Source organism: Mycteria americana, chromosome 4 (assembly GCF_035582795.1).
Source record: "Mycteria americana isolate JAX WOST 10 ecotype Jacksonville Zoo and Gardens chromosome 4, USCA_MyAme_1.0, whole genome shotgun sequence".
NCBI lineage: Eukaryota > Metazoa > Chordata > Aves > Ciconiiformes > Ciconiidae > Mycteria > Mycteria americana.
This window is the reverse complement of record NC_134368.1, coordinates 37,568,694-37,592,476: the sequence shown is the minus strand read 5'-3', so window position 1 is coordinate 37,592,476 and position 23,783 is coordinate 37,568,694. Positions and strand designations below refer to the sequence as shown.

Sequence of the window (23,783 nt, the reverse complement as noted above, 5' to 3'; positions counted from 1 at the left end):
ACTGTGACCTGGAACAGTCTGGGAGAGCGCTAGTAGGCATGAGCCACAGTCATGCCAGAGAACCTTCCAACAGTTAACTAGAATAGACTGTGTTCCAGGGCTACAGATACCTACAGGCACCATTTAATTTACTGGTCTAGATGTAGCCAAGTCCAAACAACACAGGACTAACACAAACAGTAGTATAAAGCTCTCACTTGACAGAAGGGTGCTTTGTTTCACAAGTCAAACAAAACATGAGTTGTTTCTCTAAAAGAATAATTCAGTCCACACACTTGCACTTCTGGTCCCTCAACCAGAACCCCCCCTGGATCAGAACACCTCTTAGGCCACACCACTAAGCATACAGCACAGAACTCCTCTACCCAATTAAGCAGGTTTCTTTCCAACTCACAGAGGTTCAGTGATCCCAGGGTCAGAATATAAATCAGTCTGCATTTAAGTTTCAGCCTTTTTTCCAGCCTTCTTTAGAAGATGAGAAAGGATATGGAGACAACAGTCATGGCACAAAAGATGGAGAGACAGCAAAGATGAATAAACATAGAAACTATGATGTACATGTCATCCTTAGCAATAAACCAGTGGCAGGTGTGAAATATCATCTAAAAGAACCATGGAAGAAGAGATATGAGGGCTAGAGATGTATTTGAAAACAGTGGTTGATTTTAATACACACACTGAACATAATATTACTTACCATTTTTCAATAGTTTAAAAATGTCCCCGCATGAAAGATCATTGTTGATCTTTATTTTATATCCCAACTTCATAAAAACTTCTCTGACACTTGCAGCATCTGCATCTGTACCTGAACGGGGTAACATCCCTATACATAAGAGAAATGTATTATTTATATATGATATAGATGGCACGGTCTGATTGAGCCAAATTCTTTTCTCACTTATACCTATGTCAGTCTGGAATATATTCCATTATTCCAGATCCACTCTAACAGAAAAAAACATTGCACTGTTATACATGCACACCATCTCCTTCTTTCTGTACCTATATTGTAGATTGATCTACTCCTTATTTTTATATCTACCTATCTACATAAAGACATAAAAAAGGATTTCATTTGCAAAACAGAAATCATGACTAGAAGGTAAGATGGACTTGTACTGCCTATCAATTTTTCTCCCCATTACTGCTGTACCCTAATGTGTTCCCTCTATGCATATTTGGAAGAACGCACTGAAATGAATCATACCCATTCAAACCACTTAATCTTAGACCGCAATCAAAATTGGTCTGCACATTTAATTTTGAAGAACAATACATGCCACTAATTTATCTAAATTAAGGAAAAAACTTAAAAATTTGAAAGTGGTACCAGTATTTCTGTGGAAGTTCTTATTGTTTATTATTACACATTCCCCCATCTCTGGATAATCCATTCTGTAACTGTAGTCTGGCAGAATTCCAGAGTCCATAGACTTGCTAGCAGGTAGGTTCTTTCTGTATAGAAATCAGACAAACTTCAGGTGTTAATTTCTGATCTGCCTTCTCTAGTTTCAAAATAATAATAAAATAAGGTTATTTTAGCAAAACAAATTAAACTGGTAAGGTTTGCTACTTGTTCCCTAGAAGTTCCCTCAGCAAGTTTGCCGATGACACCAAGCTGAGTGGTGTGGTTGATACTCTAGAGGGAAGGGATGCCATCCAGAGGGACCTTGACAGGCTACAGAGGTGGGCCCATGCAAACCTCATGAAGTTCAACAAGGCCAAGTGTAAGGTCCTGCACCTGGGTTGGGGCAATCCCAAATATGGATACAGGCTGGGCAATGAGTGGATTGAGAGGAGCCCTGAGGAGAAGGACTTGGAGGTATTGGGGATGAAAAAGTGAATATGAGCTGCCAACATGGGCTAGCAGCCCAGACAGCCAACTGCATCCTGGCCTGCACCAAAAGAAGTGTGGCCAGCAAGTTGAGGGAGGCGATTCTCCCCCTCTGCTCTGCTCTGGTGAGACCCCACCTGGAGCACTGCATCCAGCTTTGGGGCCCCCAGCATAAGAAAGACAGGGACCTGCTTGAGCAGGTCCAGAGGAGGGCCACAAAGGTGGTCAGGGGGCTGGAGCACCTCACCTATGAGGACAGGCTGAAAGAGCTGGGGTTGTTTAGCCTAGAGAAGAGAAGGCTCCGGGGAGACCTCATAGCAGCCTTCCAGTACCTGAAAGGGGACCTACAGTAAAGATGGGGAGGGACTTTTTATCAGGGAGTGGAGTGATAGGACAAGAGGTAATCGTTTTAAACTGAAAGAGGGTAGATTTAGATTAGGTATTAGGAAGAAATCCTTTACTGTGAGGGTGGTGAGACACTGGAACAGGTTGCCCAGAGAAGTTGTGGATGCCTCCTCCCTGGAAGTGTTCAAGGCCAAGATGGATGGGGCTTTGACCAACCTGATCTAGTGGAAGGTGTCCCTGCCCACAGCAGGGGGGGTGGAACTAGATGATCTTTAATGTCCCTTCCAACCCAAACCATTCGATGATTCTAAGTTATGTCTGTGAAATCAGTTGGTAGATCTGATCTAAGACTAGCGAGAACTGTACTTGCCCAGAGGTTAAAATAAACAAAACTGCTTTGTATAGTTATGCTCCCAAATAAAACTTTTGTTTCAAGTTCAATAAAATATCCACATACACAAATAATTAAAAAAAAAAGTGAAGAGTAATTTGTAGTAATCTTCTGTGCAACTTGTAACAAGCTTTAAATCTAAAGAATCAGGGAAGAACTGTGTCTAAAATGATAATGCCTCTGCACAGGAAAATATGAAAAATTAGTTTAAGGAAAACCAATTATTATATCAACAAGAAATCAGTTGGGTGTTTTTACTATCATCTTTTGAAAGTTACGTACCTGGAGGCAAGATCAGCTCTGAGATTGTAAATCTATTCTGAATCCTAACCAAAAGTCATATTCCCATTGAATTTTCACAAGTAAACGTTCAAAACCTAGAAAATGACCAAGACTCTGTATGCAGCTGTAAATCTGCCTTAATGAGCACACCAACTACAACATCACTCATGACTCTGCAACAGCTGTCAATTTTACTCAGTCCATATATGCTTAAGTCGGTATGGATTTTCTCATTTAAGCACATGGGTAAGCAGTTACAAGATTGGGGCCTGCTGTCATATTGTATTCTACAAATAAAAAGCCTGTAATGCTCTTAAATCTAATTTTCATTGAAATACTAAAAAGAATGACTTCAGAAACAAATTAAGTTTCAGGGAGAGCATAATCTGATGATAGTGCTACACCAGCATAACAACTAGCTGTCACCAGGAAGAACAGGCCTGCGTTTCCTCCCTTCCACCCCTGTAAGTTCCCCTGACACTTTTGTTACGCACATAAAACTCTACAGCAGGTCAGCTCAAGCAGCTGAACTGGCTGCCACAGGTTCAGGTGAGCTCTCGAAGCAGTTCAAGGAAAGGGGTGAACATTTAGCGCAGGGTGAGGCAGAGCATTCTCTTTTTCAAGAGCAGCTAAACACTAGATAATACTCTTAAGCCAAGTTTAACTGCACCTCAAGTGTTTTGCTTTTTAGTTCCTTGTACATACATATGGCCTGTTTTGTCAGAGACTGTATATTTTCAGAGTCAACGTATTTTCATAGTCAAACTCCAATAGTTGTTTATGATTATTATAATTTACCATAATTGAAACTTTTCCTTTCAGCATTATTTCTTCTATGGCTCTCGCCTTCCGTTACAGCACAAGGTTCCTCAAGACTTGGTTTAAGTCTTGAGGAATTAATTCAAAAGTACCTCACTTACCCTTTGGAACCAGGAATAGATTTTGCATCTGTCAGATCTTCCCCCAAATGTGGTCCATCTCCTACGTCTGCCATTATGGCTCTCAATTATCTGCTTGAAAACATAAGAAAATAGAAATATATGACAGTTAATTTTCATATGAAATATCTTCAGATTGCTTAATTTTTCTTAGGTTTCCTTAAAGCCTTACACAATCACAGAGCAATTTTTTACAGTTATAGACAAAAAAGGAATGTTAAAAGGGGATATTCACACAGAATAACTTTAGCTTAGGAGTATTAGTATTGGTAGCAAAAATTAGCATTTCTGAGTAATCCCTACATGTCTTCTATTTGAAAGAAGAACATGAAATATTTTTCTAAATTACTGCATTCTAAAACAACTCTGGGAAAAATAGTCTGCAGATCCCTGTGACCAAATAATTGAAAAGGCCTACAAAAGGTAGGATAAGAGACAAACAAATCGAAAACAACCTTTAAAATATTGTAATGTCCCTACATACCTTAGTAGCATTTTAGTATTATGAATATTGTGTCATGTATGGATCCTTCCACCTCAGTAAGACAGAAATTGAGATCCAAAACCAAGCAATACAAGGTATCAGATGTGTGCAAAGACTAACACAGAAGATTAGATTTTGGGTCATAGTATTTTGTGAAATAAATAATTTTTCCACATTCAGTTTCAAATGAAACATCACTGCGTCCAATCCTAACTGGTGTATGTGAAGGCAATTGCAATATAAACAACATAAACCCACAACAATATAACTTCAAATAGTTGACAAAATGAACTCTACACTGTGGGCTGCTATTTACTTTTGGTCAGAACACAGGACAAGAAATGATGAATGATACCAAGCCAGAAATCAATTTAAAAGCAATAAACCTCCCTCCCAATTACTCTGTGTGTACTCATGGAACACATTACCACAAGTTACCTTTAACTGAGGATTCAGAAAAGAATTAAGCATCATAAAGTTAAATTGCCAGACAGGACAAAGTAATAAACGCTTAGAAGTGAAATAAATGCTTAGACCTCAAGAAAAAAACCAAGGCACTACAAGGCAAGAATTTTAAAGAAACTTGCTTAGCAGGTATATTTATGGTAAATAGGGATGTATAAATAACCAGACCAAGTAGTAAGATTTGCTGAAGATTCTTATTTAAGGCTTAGGTTCTTTGGTGGCAAACTATATTTGCCATCTTACATCATCATATTATTATTATAAGTCTCTTAACTTCATATCTATACTCTAGCTAGTACATCATGAACATCCATTTTCTGTGGCAACAATTACTGATGCATCAGAAGCACTAACGTGGGTTATGTATAAACCTCTTTCCTTCCATCTTTCTTAAAAGACAACTACTACATTTTTAGTGACTTCAAAAGATCTTCAAGGTTACTCTGAATACTATTTCTTTGTATCTTGGAGCACTGATGTAATTAAGAAATCTTCTTGCTCACAAAATTATTCCAGACTTGAGAACTGTATCATGTGAAGTAGCAGCACACAGGAAATTTCCTGAAAACCAAATTACAAAAGTATCAAATAAGCTTGATATTTCAGAAATAAAAGTTTCTAAAATACGTTATTTTTTGCTTTATATTTTAGAAATTTACTTTAAAGACAGTATAATGGGGCAGGAACTACATCTACAATACTGAACTTGCCTGCCTAGCACCATGATCTGGATTCACTCATCCTAACTTTGAAGTCTAATTCCTTAGAAGTTCCCTATGTGAAAAAGACACAAAAGGTAATTCAAGTACTTAAGACCTGTGGCACAACAGTGATCCAACCCTATGACTTATCATTGTGCAGGGAGCATTTGCATTGACAACAGTCTAGTCTAGAGTGACAGTTGGTGTGTCCACCCAGCTGTAACTGGAAAGCAGGGCTTCTGATCCCTAGGAAGTGGAAGGAATGGCTTCATTGACAAGAATGCTAGAAGTTCCCCTGCCCCAGCAGAGCCCAGCTTCCAGGAGTTACCATGCCTCTTTCAACCCTGTCCCTACCATAATCATCCTTGGCTGGTTCCCAGCTTTCCCGAGCTCTCAGCCTGACACTTTTGAACAAAACTTTATTTTGTAGGAAAACATCCAACCAGACTGACCCACAATTCTGATGCAACTCAGGCTGCTCCTTCTTCTGGAGAAGCACTATGTGCAGAAGTACAACCCAATCACTTCGCTGTGGCTGGGATTAATGGGAGAGACAGGGAAAAGTTTAACTTTCTTCCTTGTTTGTTCTTTGTCTGCCAACAGTAATGAAGAACCACACCATATAATAAAGCACAGTTATCACGTACCAACTCCATTATCAAAACTAGCCAGCAGGTGTACTGAGAGCAGTGTAGCCATGTCAGCATGGAATTCAACTCCTGCTAAAAGCCCAGGTGTTTATCCCAGCTGTCTGGCACTGTGAAGATCTGCAGTGCCAGTGCTGCAAGTACCTGAACCAGCTAGTGTAAACTAGTCAATATGTGCCTACATAAGCTGTGGTCACCTCCTATCATATGAGCCAGCCTGGGCTACCAATAACTACTTAGAGAAAGATTCAGTTAAAGTACAGGGAAAGCTAACAACTCTCTGGCCAACAGATGAGACCTTGGAATCATTAGGGAGGGTAAGTGGATCGTTAGGCTGCCTTCGGTTCACATCATGTGTGCTCCAACCAAACCGTTGCATCCCATTAGGGACTGGTTTTAGCAAGCTGCTGGGAATAACACTGGTGAACAGCAGCAGACTTAAGCAGGCAAACTGGAGACCTAACAGGCTGGGACCACTGAATGCTTCTGTAACACAAATCTTAAAGCATGCTGCAAACAGTAAGAAAGATCTTCAACATTTAAGCGACCTTAAATTAAGACTTATCTCCTTGACCTTTTTGCAACCCTTAAAACTTAGAACTTTAAAACTTCTGTCCTTGATCCAGTGCCAAAGAAACAATGAAATTTGAAGAAGTGGCTAGCAAAACCTACAATTGCAATGAACTACAGTACTTTGTTTCTGAAAAATTTAAAACACATTTTGTAATACCATATCATAAAAATATTTCTTACTAAAGCCTTTGCAAGCCTAGCTCACAGCCTACAGTTTCAATTGTTTAATGAAGTGCTAGAGCTTACTGCATTCTACTGCATCATGACTGGAGCTTGTCTAAGAGTCTTTACAAAAGCTAGAGAGATAATGAAGAAAAAGTGGGTATAATACATTAAGTATTTAAAATATGCATGCTTTATCTTCAGAATAGAATCTGCAACTCACCTCTAATATCCACCAGTTTCTGAGCACCTTAATGCACCAAGTCACCCGCACTTCTTTAAAGAACAAAAGACATCCGCAAAGAGATATCTGTTTTGTTGCTAGGCACTCAAATGCACGTTTTAATCAGCAGTATGTTTTCTGCTCTAAAGCACTAGTCAGGGTAACAGCAATGCTCCCTGGAGGACGGTGCTGATTCTAACACTGCTAAGAATTGCCTCATCTTGGTTTAGGTAATGCGATGATGTCACGTTCTGTCAAGCAGAATACACATTTCCCTGTAGAGGATGATCTCATGCTGTTAGGGTTGGGGGGGGGGGGGGGGAAATCAGGACAATGCATTAAGAATTTAATTAAAAATTGTTATTCTGCTCCTTGATATTCTTTTCTCTGAAAGCTTATGTAAGAAGAGCTTTCAACTGTAAGAAAACTTAAAAAACAAGTAGCTGAAATGAGCAACAGCATTTTTCTAATCTTGCAGAATACGTTCTGTAGGTTTTAGGAAGCTTATTTTACAATATTTTATTTGAAAAAAAACCCAAAGTTTTAAAAAAAACCCTATAAGACAGAGATAGCGGATATAAAGATGACGCTACAATGATCTTCAGAGGTACTAAGTAAAAAATAAAGTGGTTCAAAAAGGTCCAAAACTATGCTCAGCAAACTACCAAAAATTACCAAAGTCTCTCCATGTAGCAATAAAAGCAAAAAATATATTTTGCCTTATATAAATGCAATTGTTCCAATGCTTTTCTTTTGATAGGAAAATGATAAATAAAACAATGTTTTTACTCCATTCCAGCCTGGATTTACTTATTCTACCCAGACCTAATGAAAATACATTCAAATCATCATATATCACCACTGGAATCATCAAGTTTCTTTTTAAAGCATATTTACGTGAATTGTGAACCACACAAGACAAATTAATGATATAGTGATAAAAATAACACTGAAGCTTCTCAGACAGGGAAGGAAGCAAATAACTGAATTGTCTCTAATCACCAGCTGTATCTTGAAATATGCAAACCACAAGAGACAAGACAGCATATGTTCAATATATGTCAGCTGCTACAAAGCAATGATTGTCGCAGTATTAAAATACATGTCCAAAACAGGAACCAGTATCATAAAACATGCCCTTAAAGATTAGAAAAGGGCAGTTTTCCACCTCACATGATTGCAAGAAAAAATGTCAAGCATTCAAAGAAGGTATTTAATGTACATAAATATAAACATGGTACATTGTGATACTAATGCAGACATGCAAATTAAGAATTTTCCATTCTACAATGTATAAAGATAACTGATAATTATCCAATTAATAACGGAAGGAAAATATAGAAGCTGACTGTATGAAAAAACTAAAAACATTTGAAATATACCATTATGTTTTCTACGTGGCATTATCCCACTGTTAAATACTGCTACCACTAGAGGAAGCACGCCAAACTGTGACAACCCTTCACATTACTTCTGGTCTGGATACAGTTGTTGGAAAGCACCGACACCGAGCCAGCACTCTGATCTTCCAAAAGCAAACAGACTTTTAGTTAGTCAGCATTAATCTGCAAAATCAGCAAGACCTGAATTTATTCTGAGAGTAGATGGGACACTTCCTTATTCCTTCACCTCTACCTATTAACAACATCACCACGGCAATAAACATGAAGGAGCCTGACAAGGCTATTAAGGGCAAGGTGTGTTATTTTCAATGCTACCAACTGACAAGAAGCAGATAATTAAGATGAGAATTACCAGTTGGAGGGTAAAAGACTAGATTACCAGCACTATCCTTCAACCTAGCAGGGAACAGACTGACAAAACCTTGGACAGGGCCTTCTACATCCTATAAAAAGGGAGTCACTGTGTCTGTGAGGGCATCAAGTATTCTTTCCCTGCACTGTCAGGATCAATAGAATGGAGGCAAGTGTGCGTACCATTGCCCCTGTGGCCCTGATCTTGGGACGATGCCTCTCAGCTATCGCACACTCACTCTTTGTTAGCAACCGGGTCGCTGCAGAGCCATTTTCCAGACGAGGTTTAGCCCGCTGTATCCAAAGCTTTATTTTGGTAGATCCAAAGGCAGTTTCAGGCCCTATGTTTCCCGTTCGTTAACAGTCTATCGGAGGGACACCGGAAAGCAGTTTAAAATTAAAGCACTAAATTTTAAAATTAAAATTAAAACACATTTATTTTGTTTAGTCAGCTTCTCCACAAAAACAGGCTTAAAGTAGCAAACTGCCTGCCTTAAGCTTCTGGACAACTAAGATAACTTTATAGCTAAGCCCCCGTGCTCTCCCTCCAGGGAAGGGGGAAGCGGCGAGCGCTGGGCCGGCGCCGCGGCCGGGCTCCTCCCGCCGCGTCCGGGAGGCAAGGCGCTGCGGCGGGCGGAGCAGAGACATCCGCCCCCAACAACCAGCCGCCCCGCCGTCGCCGCCGCCAAGCCGGCTGTGGCAGGAGCCCCGCGGGCAGCCAGGGGAGCGGGAAGGCGGCGCTCTGAGCCGGGCCCGCCCCGGGCGAGCAGCGGCTCCCCTCCCGGCCCGGGCGTGGGGAGGCTCCCACTCCCCTCAGCCGTCTCCCTGCAGGAGAGGCGCGGGCGGCCGCCCCCGCCGGACCGAGGCCCCGCGGAGCCGGAGAGCCACAGCCTGGTCCCGGGCGGGCGCCAGCCAGCCGTACCCCACCCCCACCGCTTTGTTCGGCCCCGCCGCCGCCACCCACCGGCTGTGCCGCCTGCCCGCTCCACCGGCGCGGCGCGACGCTCCGACTTGCCTTCCCCGGGGCTCCGCTCGCCGCGGCGTGGAGGGAGGACCGCCACCGTGCGCGATCGCCTCGCAGCCCCTCTGGCTCCTCCCCGCGCGGGGCGGAGGAGCCCGCCCGCCCCAACGGCACGTGGTTCAAACGCCAACGGCGGCAGCGCGCGGGCTGTGGCGGTGAGTCGGTATCGGCCCTGAGGCTGCTGCCCGCCCTGCGCGGCGGCTCCCGGCCCCGAAGGGAGGCGGCGTGAGGCCGGGCCGAGCGCCACGTCTGAGGAGGCGCGCGGGGTGGCCGCCTGCGCCCCCCTCCCGTCGCCGCGGCCTGCCGGGCGCCGCGGTGCTGCTGCTCCCGCCGGTCCCCGTCTTCCTAGCGCGGGGCTTGCCTGGGCGGGGCGGGCCGGGCCCCTCGGGTGTGCTCTGTTACACGGGGGGAAACATAAGCAACCGCGCCCTTCGGCTGCCGTTACGCCGCGATTACCCCCGCACCAGGCGCGTGGCAGTGCCCACGCGAGCCTTAGGTGGGTTCGAATGCTAAGCCTGTTAGAGCTGCCTGAGGGCAACGTGTTATGCTGCGCTTAATGCTGTTATGTTGGGCTTCGTCTAACCCAAACCCTGTTGTTTTCTGTCTTTTGTTTTAGTTCCTCTGCGCGCTGAAAAAATTTACCTTTCTGACAGAACGGTGTATTGTAAAGATGATCGCCTTCTTAAGTAATTTGTGGGGATGATTACAAAATGAGAGGCTATGTTTCAGATTTCAGCGAGCTAGATAAGCGCGGATGTACTGGACTGTATCAGAGCAGGACCTTCCACTTATGGCGGGGTTTATCTCCCACCGCTGCACGATGAAAGCTTGGAAATCGCACAGCCGATTGACAAATGTGGTCTGAGTATTCCTTCCTCTAGCATCCCACTGCCCTGCCCTTCAGCCTTACACAACAGCTCTCTGAAGAAGGGCTAGTTTCAGCTTCATCATCAACTTTCAGGTCAGTTAGTTTCGTATTTGTACATTGACCTTCAGTAGCAGGAGTCAGACTAAGTTTAACATTAGAAACTAAGTTTTCCAGCTTCTCACAACAGGCACTAGCCTACTTTTTGAGGTCTTATCACCAGGTCTAATATCCTGCATTTTGCACAAAATTCCTCAAATCCTAACTGTAGAAGCTACTTCTATTAGGAGCGCAAGATGAAAATTTGATGTTCCTTGTATTCTTGAGGGAAGGTGAGTAGTGTTTGTTAGTATGCCACAGTTCAGCTCAACATAAGGATAGCCAAGTTAATTTTCACTAACGTTAAGAAATTTAGCACTAGGGAGAAAGTTATTTAATATGTTCTTCTAAGGCTGAATCAGTAGCTGGGAGAAAATCTCATGGATTTATTAGTGTTGAGGAGCATGAATTCTGGCATAGAGCTATGTTGCATGATACACACCGGCCAGGAAACTAATGTTATCACATTATTTTGAGTAGCGGTTGATTTGCATGTCTAAGCTTCATTTCTCAGCAGGTGTGGACAGTGTGTTTTATCGTAATCATTACAGATTTTTGAGCTTTTTCTTTTTTTTTTTTTTTACTAAAATGTAGGGACACATATGATGAAATCATGCATTTGTGTTTGTCTTTCCCCTGTAGCATGAGGGAGAAAATTGCTGTTTCTGAAATGGCGAGTCCATTTGTTTAAAAAAAAACCAAAACAAAAAAACCAAGCAACAATTGTCTGCAGTATGAAAATATAAGATGTCTGCTGTCCTCATCACTAAAAAAGAAATAGTTTACCATCAAAGAGGAGGAAATGAAATAACAAGTTCTTTAAGTCATCTCCCAGGAGATACATTTTCCTGGGGTTTTCATGCAGTCATCCTCCTGAGTCAAAAACACCGATATCCAAACATGTTGGTGACAAAATTTCTTTCTGGCAAGTAAAATAAAAATAATTACTCCCCTTACTTCTGGTGGGACAGAAGAGAGGACAATGAAGTGAGAATTTCCCAGTAAGCTCAGAAGTCTAGTCTGTAGTTACACCTAGTATGTAGGTGTAAGTCGTACAAGCTCTAAATAGATGTGTTGTGATAGGTATAGTTGATAGAGGAACTGAAGTTACCTTGACAAGACCTGACACGTTGGGCTGCTGAGAATCCAGGAGTGTTTGAACTACAAGAACAGTGACGGATCTCAGTTTAAAGTAAGGGTCATCAGCCTTCTCCCAGGTTCAGATATCCTTCCAGCTGTGTTTCTGCAAAAATATGTCCTGATCTAACTAGGAAATTTAAAATGAGTAGACAATTATGGGAATTGTCCTTCACTTCCCTTCTTTTTAATGGTCACCTTGCACGAAAGTGCGATGCGGGGAATGTCTTTTGCACCCAGTTAATTTACAACAGAGCCAACAGCATCAAAATGAAACTGAGGGTTCTGCTGGCACTTCTGAGAAATGCTGATTGCTATCTATAATTTCATTTTCATTCCCAAAGAAGAAACTAATTGCAAGAAAAGGGAGGGGAAAAAATTCACAGGTCAGGAGACTGACAAAGTCTATAGAGATAATATATATGACCCCTGTAAGATAAAAATATTCTGTTGTTTAGACTTGACATAGGCACTGAAGTGTCAAAACATAGGCAGGCTTAGATGTACCATGGGCAGAAATATGGGTGTCCAGGAACCTTTACTGTGGAAAACTTGGAGGGGGATTCAGAGGATCTAAAATTAGGGCTTTGGGGCCCACAAGAGTATTTGAATACTTAAATGCACCTTGTGGATCCAGCTTGTTAAAGGTTTGAATATTTTTGAGTATAGTCAGTTTCACTTTTATGTTTCATTGCAACTGGGAGGTTGTTATAAGAACCAAGGGTCAGTAAATGGTTATGCTGGGCAGAACAAAAAGATGCACCTTCATCTTTTTTTACTTCTTGCCCCTCTTCCTCTGTTTCACAGTTGGTTAGCAATGCTCTTTACCGATTTGCAGGTGTTCAGACGGGCAATGAATTTTCCCAGAGAAACAGTTAATTAAAGTTACAAATAATTGTACGTATGGTAATGTGTATTTATGCTTTACTACATTACCTTATAGCATTTGGATTACTTCATGTGACTAGAAGTTTAAAGGTTGCAAGATAGCAAGCATTACTGCATCACGTGCTATTTCTTGAAAAGATGTAAGATTGCTATCTTAACTTTGCAAGACAGTACATGAGATTTTAAAGCAGGTGTAAGTATTACTGATCAATAGCAAAGGTTGGCAGTGGCGAATGGAGCCCTCATTTAAAATCGCAGTTCTTTTACTTTGAGATACAGAGCTAGAGTCACTGAAATCTTAATTTTTCTCAGGAACTCAAGTGCTGTACTACCCATACAAATTAACGATCTCATTTGTCTCTCCAACCATAAAGCAGAAATAATAGTATTTTTTCACTCCTTACTAATATTGTGTGGTTAATTAACACAGTTTGTATACTTTTTAAGGAGGAATGTAATACCGTTCTGTAAACAAAAATGAAACTTCTTAGGCCTTCCCTTATTATATCTATGCTGTCGTGTTTATCTTTGATAGTATTACTATGAAGATCTTTTACTTCCAAATCTGCGTGGAAAGATTTGATGTTAGAATGAGTATCATAGCAAGGTTGGGTGTTCGTTTGGAATCTTGGCTGCTCTCAGTTAATAAAGTATGCTCAACAAAACCAGAATCAAAAGTAGTGATGAGTACAGGATATATTAAAAGTGGGTCACAAACAGAAATTGATACTGATTTGACTATTTGTAATTGCTTTAGGACAAATGAAGAGAAAATGGGAAGAAAGACTGAAGAAAGTGGAAGAACTAGCGTCTCACTATGAAAGAAACCCTCTTCCTCCAGTTTATAGACCAAAACTGTCCAAACCCTTTCTGCCATCCTCTGTTTGGAAAATATTTTGTCGTCAGGCTGAAGCTTTCAATTATGTAAAAACTTGCAAAGAGGTAAATTATTTGTTAGGTGAATGTCCCTACTCTTTAGGTACTTTCAAGGTTGAACTTTACTTAAAGCTTGGTTAACAGTAAAGTCTTTATCAGATTGCAAGATGTTTTTTTTCTTTCTTTTTTTTTTTCATCTCCCCAGTCCTGAAACAGCAAGTTTGGTTTGGTTTTTTTTTTTTTCCTTTGTAGGAGATCATGCAACACTGGAGGTAGCTCTAAGAAGTACTAGTTCTGACATAGGAATTGATATGTGGTGTTAACCTCTAACAGTAAAACTGCTTTTTGGTAATACTGTGATAGATTTGTTCCTTCTGAAGATAAAGAAACTGTCAAGGTTGGCAGGAGAATGGGAAGGTAGTGAGAGTTGAGTAGGAAGAAAGAGGAGGAAAAAACTGAGGAAGGAAAAGAGATAAACAGGAGGCAGAGACAAAATAAAAACAGCTCTCCAATGACATCAGAGTAGCAAGTTCAGATGACAAGAAGTGATAAGTCAAATAAATGTTATGCAAAATGTATTCTCTATTTTCAGCTCCCTGCATTTAATACTTTTCAAATTGATTGGTGCTTTTAAAGAAAGTACCAGGGTTTCTTCCCACTGTTTTAGGTGTTTAAGTAATCCTGACAGTCTGTTTTCCAAAATGCACTCTCACTGACTTGGCAGTGGGTGTTTTTGTTTGTTTTCTTTTCAGATTTCCATTTTTGGATTTCAATAATATAGAGTGTAAAGAATATTTGCTATAAAGCCATATGTTGCCATCATATCCATAAGACTGTTCCTTTTGGGACATTGTTCCTCCTCCTGTTAGATGCACTTGCTGCTGATCAGAAAAAAGACGACTTTACAGAGTTTACATTAATGCATAACAAAGAAAAGCTTCAAATTTTTATTCATGGAACTGAAATCAGAATTATGTTCTTAATTAAAACCAGATCCTACTTGGGTTGAAAAAGGATAAGCAATCGGTTTATAGTTTTCTAATATTTACTAACCTTTGACCAGAGAAATTAATATTAAATAGGAACTTCTGAAGACTTTAACTAGTTCTTTGAATAAAAAACCTTCAATGTTTTTATTTTAAAAGGATGTTCATGTATTTGCATTGGAAAAGAACACACAAAGTGGACAGAGGTTTTACCTTGTGACAACATATAAAGAGCTTTGGTTTTATTACACGTGAGTATTTGAAAAGGTACCCTATTCATTACTCTAAGATAGTAGTATACTGGATATGCTATTCTCTAGTAGTAGCTGTTACTGGATAGCTGTCCCCAGTAGCCATCTGCTGCTCTGACTAGCACAGAGCAGTAGTGGGTTGCCTGAGGTTTGATCTTGGCCATGGGGAAAATCTTCATAAGGACAAACCAATCTATTCTATAGTGGGTTTCAACTTTCTTTTGAGTTGCAGACTGCCATTATTTCCTGTGAATTAAGGACCCCATCTACTGAACTTAAATCTAATAGCAGTAGATCTGCTTTCGCTGTCAGCTTTCCTCAGGGGATCATACTAACATGTGACACAAACATATTTCTATGATTAGTCATATACCAGTTTAAATGGGCGTTAATATAAATGTCCAGTTACCTATTTATGGTTTTGCATTTGTGTGATGTAGTTTCAAGTACTGACAATTTGATCATGTGCTGAACATTTTTTCCCAATTTTTTATTTTACAATAAAGTATTTGGTTATGAAGTAAAAGAAATCTAAGAGTCAATTTTTATATGAAAAGTAAACTTGATTTTTTTTCTCAATTTGAAAATGAGATTAATTTTTAATTTAGTTGGAAAAAAGTCTATGTAATCTCATTTTTAGTGCTTAAGGCATATGAGTGATAACTTTGTAAGTTTTCTACTGTAGTTTCCATCATTCCTTAGATTCTCAACAGAATTTCTGTTGACAGTATTTATTGTAAGACTTGGGGGGGACGGGATGGGGAAGAGAATACTTTACAAACTTAAATTCTAGGCCAGACAAATATCTTTGTTGATATTTGATGCTGAAGTTAGTTACACATTTTTCGAAGCGTTATAGGGCTGCTACTTTTTGTAATATGGGTGGTTGATTGAAAAATAAAAGAATATTTAGGACTTGTGGGATCCTTGTTTGCAACTGATAAGTATGTATAATGTTTATCGTGAGAAGTTGTGATTTTTGTTTTTTTCTTAGGAAAGGTTATAAAACAAGTCTTATGCATTGCTATGAAGTAATTCCTGAAAAAGATGCTTGTAAACTTTATTTTGATTTGGAGTTCTACAAACCAGCAAATCCTGGTGCAGATGGCAAGAGTATGGTTGCGAAGTTAATTGAGGTAAGCTGAGGCAAAGTCATGTTGTAGTTTAATATGAATTTGTTGTTGATTTAATATGATACCAAAGTATTTGCCACTTTATCTTGATTATTCTATAGTAAAATGAAAAAGAATTGTAGACCTAGTGGTTATTTTTAATGAAGTAAAAAGTACTGTTTAATTAAAGCAAAGGTTCTCTCCTTTAAGTGAAAGGAAAAAATAGAGAACGATGATTGTTGAAATGCTTGTATTCAGTGTAGGTTTACTGATATGATAACTTTGCTTTTGCAGATTGTTTTTATGTGCTCTGCCACTTCAAAGCTGTAAAAATGAAGGTGTGTTTAGGTATTCTTTAGAGTAGCATCAATAAAAGTTCCGTTCAGATATTCCTCAGTTCATTTCCTTTGCCAGCTGGTGCAGTCATATATCTAGGCTTAGATAAATCCCTCCTGATTTTAGCTATCTTCAGATGGCAGTTCATTATAGTTGAGTTAAATGATGATGTAGAGAGCATCAGGTGACTGCATTTACCAATTTGGTACCTAAAGTTAAATATCTTTGCTAATTATCAGTTTTGTTAAATAGTGCAAATTTCCATTCTGTTGCAAATTTGATTGGAAAATGAGCTCCACTGCAAATTCAATATGACAGAGGTGGAAAATAAAGCAGGTTTTTAGAAGAATATCTGCTGTTCCAATAAAATCTCTTTGTGAGTGGCCATTTATTTGTGAGACTTCTGATGCTTACATGTCCCTAGCTAGAAAGGAAAGAAAGAAAAGGATGATTGAGGTTGTTCCTTCATAAAGAACTCTTCCCTGATACAGAATCCAGAGGGGTTTACTCCATTGTGGATCAATTCTGAAATCTAGAGATTCCTCAGGTTAAGAAGAGAACTTTAGATTTGCTGGGTGAGGGATCTGAGATGCTAAAATCCTAAAATTCCAGGCCCTTAGGTTCTGAGTCCGAGTCCTAAACATGAGTAATCACAAGCTTAGCTTATAGAAGGTTTTTAGATCTATTTTAGAGCCAGACATCTTATGTCTTCTGCTTAGACAGTGTTCATTGGGTCATACCAATGAATTAGCAAAATCATAACAGTGAATTAGCATACCAAGCCTTTATATCATGATAGCCTCTGTCTTCCATTCTAGGTAAGCCTGCATTACAAACATTGTCACTGTGGGTGTGAACTGCTTTGTGGTGGAAAAAAAAGAACATAAAGCCTCTAAATTAGTTTGACCTGAAAATCTGCTCAGCTTATCACTGTTAGTATATTCAGTGACTTGCTTATTTCAGGAAATAGAGCCTCTGTCAAATTTGGTTAAAATTTGCTATGTTATGAGTTACTTTAAATTAAATTAATTGTATGCTCAAAATGAGAAAAAACACTTGAAAAAAAGATGTAGAATCTTCATTTGTGTTAGGTTTTATAGATACCACTATTAAAAATGCTAGACAAAAAAGCCTAATGAATGTTTATCATTTCAGCTTGTCAGCCAAAACTTAAAAGAACTTTATGATGTAAATTGTTCAGCCAAAGATGTCTTGAATTTAGATTCCAGTACTGATGAAAAATTCAGTCGACACTTAATATTTCTACCCCAAAAGACTGTATTTAAGGATAATATTCATGTTGGTAAGTGTGTTCTTTTCTCTTACACCTAGAAATAAAAGGTGAGGTTTTGACTTTGTACAGTGCCATCTCTCTTTTGAATATTTATTTTGTGGAATTATATGTGGAAACAAATACGTATTCCCAGCAGAAATGACTGGGAATTTCTATTTCATTAAGCCTCATTATTTCTCAACTCATCTTCTACTTCCTATTTCTATAATTAGCATTTGTGTTGGCAAAAATGTAACTATTTTTGTGCCTGTATGATTTATTTACGAAACTACTGGCAAGACTGGTTTTGGGCTTGAAAATTTTACAGTGTGACTATGACTCCTTAATTTTCAGGTTAATGTCAGTCTTAACAATTAAAGCTACAATTACTGGCTCTAAATACAGTTGGTTTGTGCTCAGCACAGGGTCAGAAAGGCAGGACAAAGATGGTTTCAAGCCACCTGTGCATAAACATGATTAAGAGAAAGGTGAAAGCAATTTTAATTGTTGATGTAAGTTGGGATTTCATGGGATATGGCAACTCCAACACAAAGAATTGCCAGTTCAGGGTTGTCTTGACTCCATTTTTAAAGTAAGTATAATAATACCCCCTCACTTCACAGAAGTATTTTGAACATACTTTTAAAATGCTGTTTGTGAAGCACTGAGGTGCTAGTGGTGAGCATTAAGGAAAGTTAATGTTGAAATTCGTAATTTCTTCTTCTTGTATATGTATTCTGTATGGGGTGCAGTAAAGCAGGCTTATAGACATACATTGAACAATGAGAGCACAGTAGAATATCAGCTGTGTTTTGTCTGAGTGAAGCACGAACTGATGGAAAGCAGCTTGCCCAGTGATGGAATTAAAATCTGTATCAACCTACAAATGCAGAAGTTTGGGTTATTTAACATTGCACCTGCAGCCTTGGTTTTGTCATTTCTTAATATTTGAGCGTTCGATTTTGTAACCTTTGTTACTTACTGCGTTTGTTTCAAACAAACAAATAGGGTGAGGGAGAGGAAGCAGAAATGCTGTTAGAGAGTACCATATTAATAATCTCACAGGTTATTAGAAGGGATGAAATTTAGATTTGTGACATTTAGCTCTACCATTTGTGTTCAGGAGGATCTGTGACAACAGCAGCAGAATTACATGTATCAGAGAGAAAGAAATCATGTGCTTTGTTACCGGGTTTCCACTGGCAGTAGAATAGGAAGAGTTGAGGGTGTTGGGATCATAATTTTGGTCCCAGTCAGGTTCCCTGCTTTTATTCTGCTGTCTGCTTGGTCACAATCTATCTGACTGTCTTCATGCCCTATCTTCCTCTTCCTTTCTCACCCTTACCTCTTTTTCTAGCTCTGTACCTTCCCTCATTCCAGTCTTGAGTAAAGCTTATACTGTATTTCTTCTTTTTTAATACCTCCTGTGTTTTTTAAGTAGCTTCTTACTGTGCACTGTGTATGTCCTAGCAGGGGATTGTAGAGAGCACAGGGAAGATGGGCTCTTTGCTTTTAGTACTTAATGACAGGACAGTGATGCTGTCATTAATGACACAGTGCTGGGCTTCTTTCTAGCCCAGTACAGCATTAGAAAACATCATATTTTCCTTTTGAATTGTCTAGTTATTTCACGGGAAGAGCACATGTACTGTTGGATAAAAGTTGTAGTAGGGTTTACACATGTTTTGTGTTGCTCTGAGGAATCATCTATGAAAGGTCTTGCCAGCATGAACAGCTGGAGGAGTAGAGCAAACTGTAAGGAGAGCCTGGATCTTGTAGGCCTGCGTGCATGTACAAATTTTTTTTTCCCCAAATATATTTAATATACACATGTGGTCCATGGCCTAAGCATCACTTCAGGCCAAAATTCAGATCCTTACTCCAATACAAAGAGGCCATAGGAAATACAAAGAGGCCATAGGATTTCTCAGAACCATTTTATCCAGCTTTTTTTTTTAACGTTAAAAAACCTGTTTCTCATTCTTAGGAGCAGTAGAATCTGTCCCCCCTAAACCTTTTGAGGAGTGGCTGACATGGCAAGCTAAGCAGATTGTCAAAGTTATAAGCAAATGCTTATAATACTGGCTGCCAGCCCCAAGCATGACACAGAGCAGTTATTTCTTATGTGACACTCTGGTAACAGCTACGAACCCCAAAGGCTTAAATGGGATTACATTTAAGGGATACATGGATGCAATTTTTAGTTCAAAAGTCTGGTCTTTAACTCCTCTGCCACCATAAAACTGTTAAGTAATACATGGATGATAAATAATTTGGTATGACAGCAGTTTTAGCCTGTGATCTTGATAACTAAATTACACTAGTCAGTTCTTTCAGTAGAAGCTTGAACTGTTTATTCTAGTCCATCAGTTAAGTGTTCTGTGTCTCCACCGTGACGTGAATTTGACATGTTTACTGTCAGACTTAAAATATATTTAGAGATTGTGTATTTGTGTTCTGCCTTTTCCTTTTCAACAAAATGTTGAAGTCACAGTAAAAATTGATTTTTTTTATAATTGAGATATGTAAATGTCAGTGTTAAATTCATGCATGTTACCAATATTATTACACTCTAGACTTTTCATTAATGCATTTTAGTAACCTGCTTGACAAACCTGGCTTAAAGTGTATTAGCTTTGTACTTTGTGCAAAATACTCTGCTGTAGTAAATAACTAAAAATGCAGATAACTTCATAAAGTAATTTCACAGAATCTGTATGAAAATACATATATTCTTTGAGGTGACGGAAAGATTTTGTCTAATATGAAACTTAAAAGGGTTAATATCTTTTTCAGACACATTCAAATTTTTTTTTTTTAAATTCATCATTGTGGTGTTCTGTCTAATAAAAATTACTTCAAGATGAGTTAGTGGTATTTATGTGAGATAAACTAGAATATGAACTATCACATCTTGGATGATACTGTTTCATAACCATTTTATATCAGGAGTCATGCACAAAGTCCTGGTTTCAGCTGGGATAGAGTTAATTTTCTTCCCAGTAGCTGGTACAGTGCTGTTTTGGATTTAGCATGAGAATAATGTTGATATCACACTGATATTTTGGCTGTTGCTAAGTAGTGCTTACACCAGTCAAGGGCTTTTCAGCTTCCCATGCTCTGCCAGGTGCACAAGAAGCTGGGAGGGGGCACAGCCAGGACAGCTGACCCCAACTGGCCAAAGGGCTATTCCATACCATATGCCGTCATGCTCAGTGTATAAACTAGGGGGAGTTGGCCAGGGAGCAGTGATCACTGCTCGGAACTGGCTGGGCATTGGTCAGTGGGTGGTGAGCGGTTGCATCACTTGTTTTTTTTCTTCTTGGGTTTCGTTCCCCCCCCCCCCCCCCCCCCCCCCCATTGTTTTCCTTTTCATTACAATTTTTTTTTTTTCCCAATTATAAAACTGTTCTTATCTCAACCCATGAGTTTTCTTACTTTTGCTCTTCACACTCTCTCCCCAATCCCACCAGGGTGGGGAGGGTGAGTGAGCACCTGTGTGGTGCTTGGTTGCACAACAGTCCTTTTTGGTGCCCAATGTGGGGCCTGAAGGGTTTGAGATAATAACAGATTAACCAGAGCGCATTAAGGAATTTAGATCTGTTAACAGTTGGCGGGTCACGATATTGATTCATCTGTTCTCGATATTACTTTATCTGATCTGCATGCTCATTATTTTGCTGTACATGTTAAAGATCGGTGTTGGTTTTTGCAGTTTGTTGTGCTCTGCAGTGATTAGTGATGTTTTGCCTGGGAGATTTGTTATTAAAACACTGGCCTTGAGCTTAATCTGGTATTTGGGATTCATACTGAAGCCATTACTGTACTTCGGGTACCACCTTGTGGAGACAATTAGCAATTATACTTCTTCCTCTGAGAGGTTTTTTATGGAGGAAATACAGAATGGTACCTTCGCTACCTTCTTCTGTGATGTTTCCTCCTTCATTACAATAACTTTTCAGTATCTTGAACATCTGTGGGTAGTTAAGATACTTCTATTGGTATTGCTTGAGAATATTGTTTCGGTTTTGTCTAAGGTTAATAAGCAATTTAAGAATACCATGCAGAGATCTGACCCAAGGCTGGATAGTTGTGAGTGGCAGGGTGTGGGGGATAGCATGGGCAAATGCCTAGGATGGTGAGCACCTCCAGTGCTTTGGAACTTCACCCCTGAACAAGTGCAGAATCCTGAAAAATTAGCAGAATATTTGGAAAAAGTATATTGTCACCCTGGCAATTCTAGGGAGACACAAATCACTGCAATGTGCTGGGGCCTGGCCCACACCTACCGAGCCCTGTTCAACACTATTCAGTACCGTCAAGGGGGAGAGAAGGTCTCTGGATCTGACGACAAAACGACAGGCACTGTGGCTACTCCAGCCCTGGTGACAGATACTGCGGTTACTCCAACTCCTGCAACAGGGACTGCGGCTGCTCCAACCCCTGCGACAGGCACTGCAACTGAACCAGGTAACCAACCCATGCCAGTATCAGTTGCCCCTATACATGAGAAGAAATCTTGGAAGCAAAAGTCAGCTCGTTTAGAAAGGGATGATGAAAAAGCAGGGCCATCACGAGGGAGGAAGAACTTGTAAATGAGATGGAAACCACCCGATCCCTATCCCCAAGTGAGCTGCGTGATATGTGACAAGATCTCAGCCATTGTCCAGGCAAGCACGTTGTCACCTGGCTGCTCCGATGCTGGGATAATGGGGCCGGTAGCCTGGAATTAGAGGGTAAGGAAGCCAAACAGCTGGGATCCCTTTCTAGGGAAGGGGGCATTGACAAAGCAATTGGAAAAGGGGCACAAGCCCTCAGCCTCTGGAGGTGACTCCTGTCAGGCATGAAGGAAAGGTATCCCTTCAAGGAAGATGTTATATATCACCCAGGCAAGTGGACCACCGTGGAGAGAGGTTTCCAGTACCTGAGGGAATTAGCTGTGCTGGAGGTGACTTATGGTGACCTGGACGACAAGCAGGTATCCAAAGATCCAGATGAAGTCCAGTGCACACAACCCATGTGGTGGAAGTTGGTACAGAGCATACCATCATCGTATGCCAACTCATTGGCAATACTGACCTGGAAAGATGGAGACCAACAGTAGATGAAGTGGCTAGCCAACTCTGGGAATACAAAGAAAGTCTCTCTTCCTCCCTTGTCTTGGCTGTGGAGAAACTGTTCTGGGAGGTCCAGCAACTCAAAGAGGATAGGTCCTACTTTCCACCTGTATGGGACCAGTATCTCAGCTATTAGGAGTCAGCATTCTTCTGCTCAAGAGAGAGGATATAGAGGGTACACACCACAGGGCACCCTGAGGTTTTACCTGCGTGACCATGGAGAGGACATGAGGAAGTGGGATGGAAAACCTACCTCAACCCTAGAGGCACGGGTACATGAGTTGGAAGGAAAAACAATCAGACAAGGGGGTTCTTCCAGGAAAATTGCTGCTCCAGTTTCCAGTGGACAGTTCCCCAGACAGAGTAGAAGAGCTGATCTTGCTCCTGATTTTAATGAAGGAACTTCTGACTCGTATGTACAAGAAGTGGGTAACGAATACTATGACCAGGACTAGAGGGGCCCTGCCTCCAGCCAGGTGAAGGAAAGGGACAACTGGGTTTACTGGACTGTGTGGGCTCGATGGCCTGGCACATCAGACCCACAGGAGTATAAGGCTCTAGTAGACACTGGTGCACAGTGTACCCTAATGCCGTCAAGCTATACAGAGGCAGAATCTATCTGTATTTCTGGAGTGACAGGGGCATCCCAACAGCTGACTGTACTGGAGGGTGAAGGGAACCTAACTGGGAATGAGTGGCAAAAGCACCCCATTGGGACTGGCCCAGAGGCTCCGTGCATCCTTGGCATAGACTACCTCAGGAGAGGGTATTTCAAGGACACAAAAAGGTACCGGTGGGCTTTTGGTATAGCTGCCTTGGAGATGGAGGAAATTAAACAGCTGTCCACCTTGCCGGGTCTTTCGGAGGACCCTTCTGTTGTGGGGTTGCTGAGGGTCAAAGAACAATGGGTGCCGATAGCTACCACAACAGTGCATCGGCGGCAATATCGCACCAACGGAGGCTCCCTGATTCCCATCCATGAGCTGATTTGTCAACTGGAGAGCCAAGGAGTGATCAGCA

The 23,783-nt window shown here is 40.5% G+C and overlaps 2 protein-coding genes across 6 annotated transcripts in view; one reads left to right on the top strand and one right to left on the bottom strand.

Annotated features, from left to right (window-relative positions):
• CASP3 (caspase 3) overlaps window positions 1-9,962 on the bottom strand; it is a 14,419-nt gene extending 4,457 nt beyond the window's left edge. Inside the window, exons 1-4 of one of the 2 annotated variants that reach the window (XM_075500234.1) lie at window positions 9,818-9,962; window positions 3,776-3,865; window positions 1,334-1,458; window positions 698-826 (exon numbers count right to left, since the gene is read on the bottom strand). In XM_075500234.1, coding sequence (XP_075356349.1) covers window positions 698-826; window positions 1,334-1,458; window positions 3,776-3,849 — 328 coding nt within the window. In that variant the 5' untranslated portion in view covers window positions 3,850-3,865; window positions 9,818-9,962. Of the gene's footprint in view, window positions 1-697; window positions 827-1,333; window positions 1,459-3,775; window positions 3,866-9,766 lie in introns of both variants that reach the window. The other variant, XM_075500233.1, reaches the window with a different exon arrangement.
• PRIMPOL (primase and DNA directed polymerase) overlaps window positions 9,854-23,783 on the top strand; it is a 27,192-nt gene continuing 13,262 nt past the window's right edge. For 2 of the 4 annotated variants that reach the window (XM_075500225.1, XM_075500229.1), the window contains exons 1-5: window positions 11,445-11,712; window positions 13,570-13,754; window positions 14,834-14,925; window positions 15,920-16,061; window positions 17,529-17,676. In XM_075500225.1, the coding sequence (XP_075356340.1) occupies window positions 11,535-11,712; window positions 13,570-13,754; window positions 14,834-14,925; window positions 15,920-16,061; window positions 17,529-17,676 (745 nt within the window). In that variant the 5' untranslated portion in view covers window positions 11,445-11,534. Of the gene's footprint in view, window positions 9,979-10,552; window positions 10,785-11,444; window positions 11,713-13,569; window positions 13,755-14,833; window positions 14,926-15,919; window positions 16,062-17,528; window positions 17,677-23,783 lie in introns of those variants that run through there. The other 2 variants (XM_075500228.1, XM_075500226.1) reach the window with 2 other exon arrangements.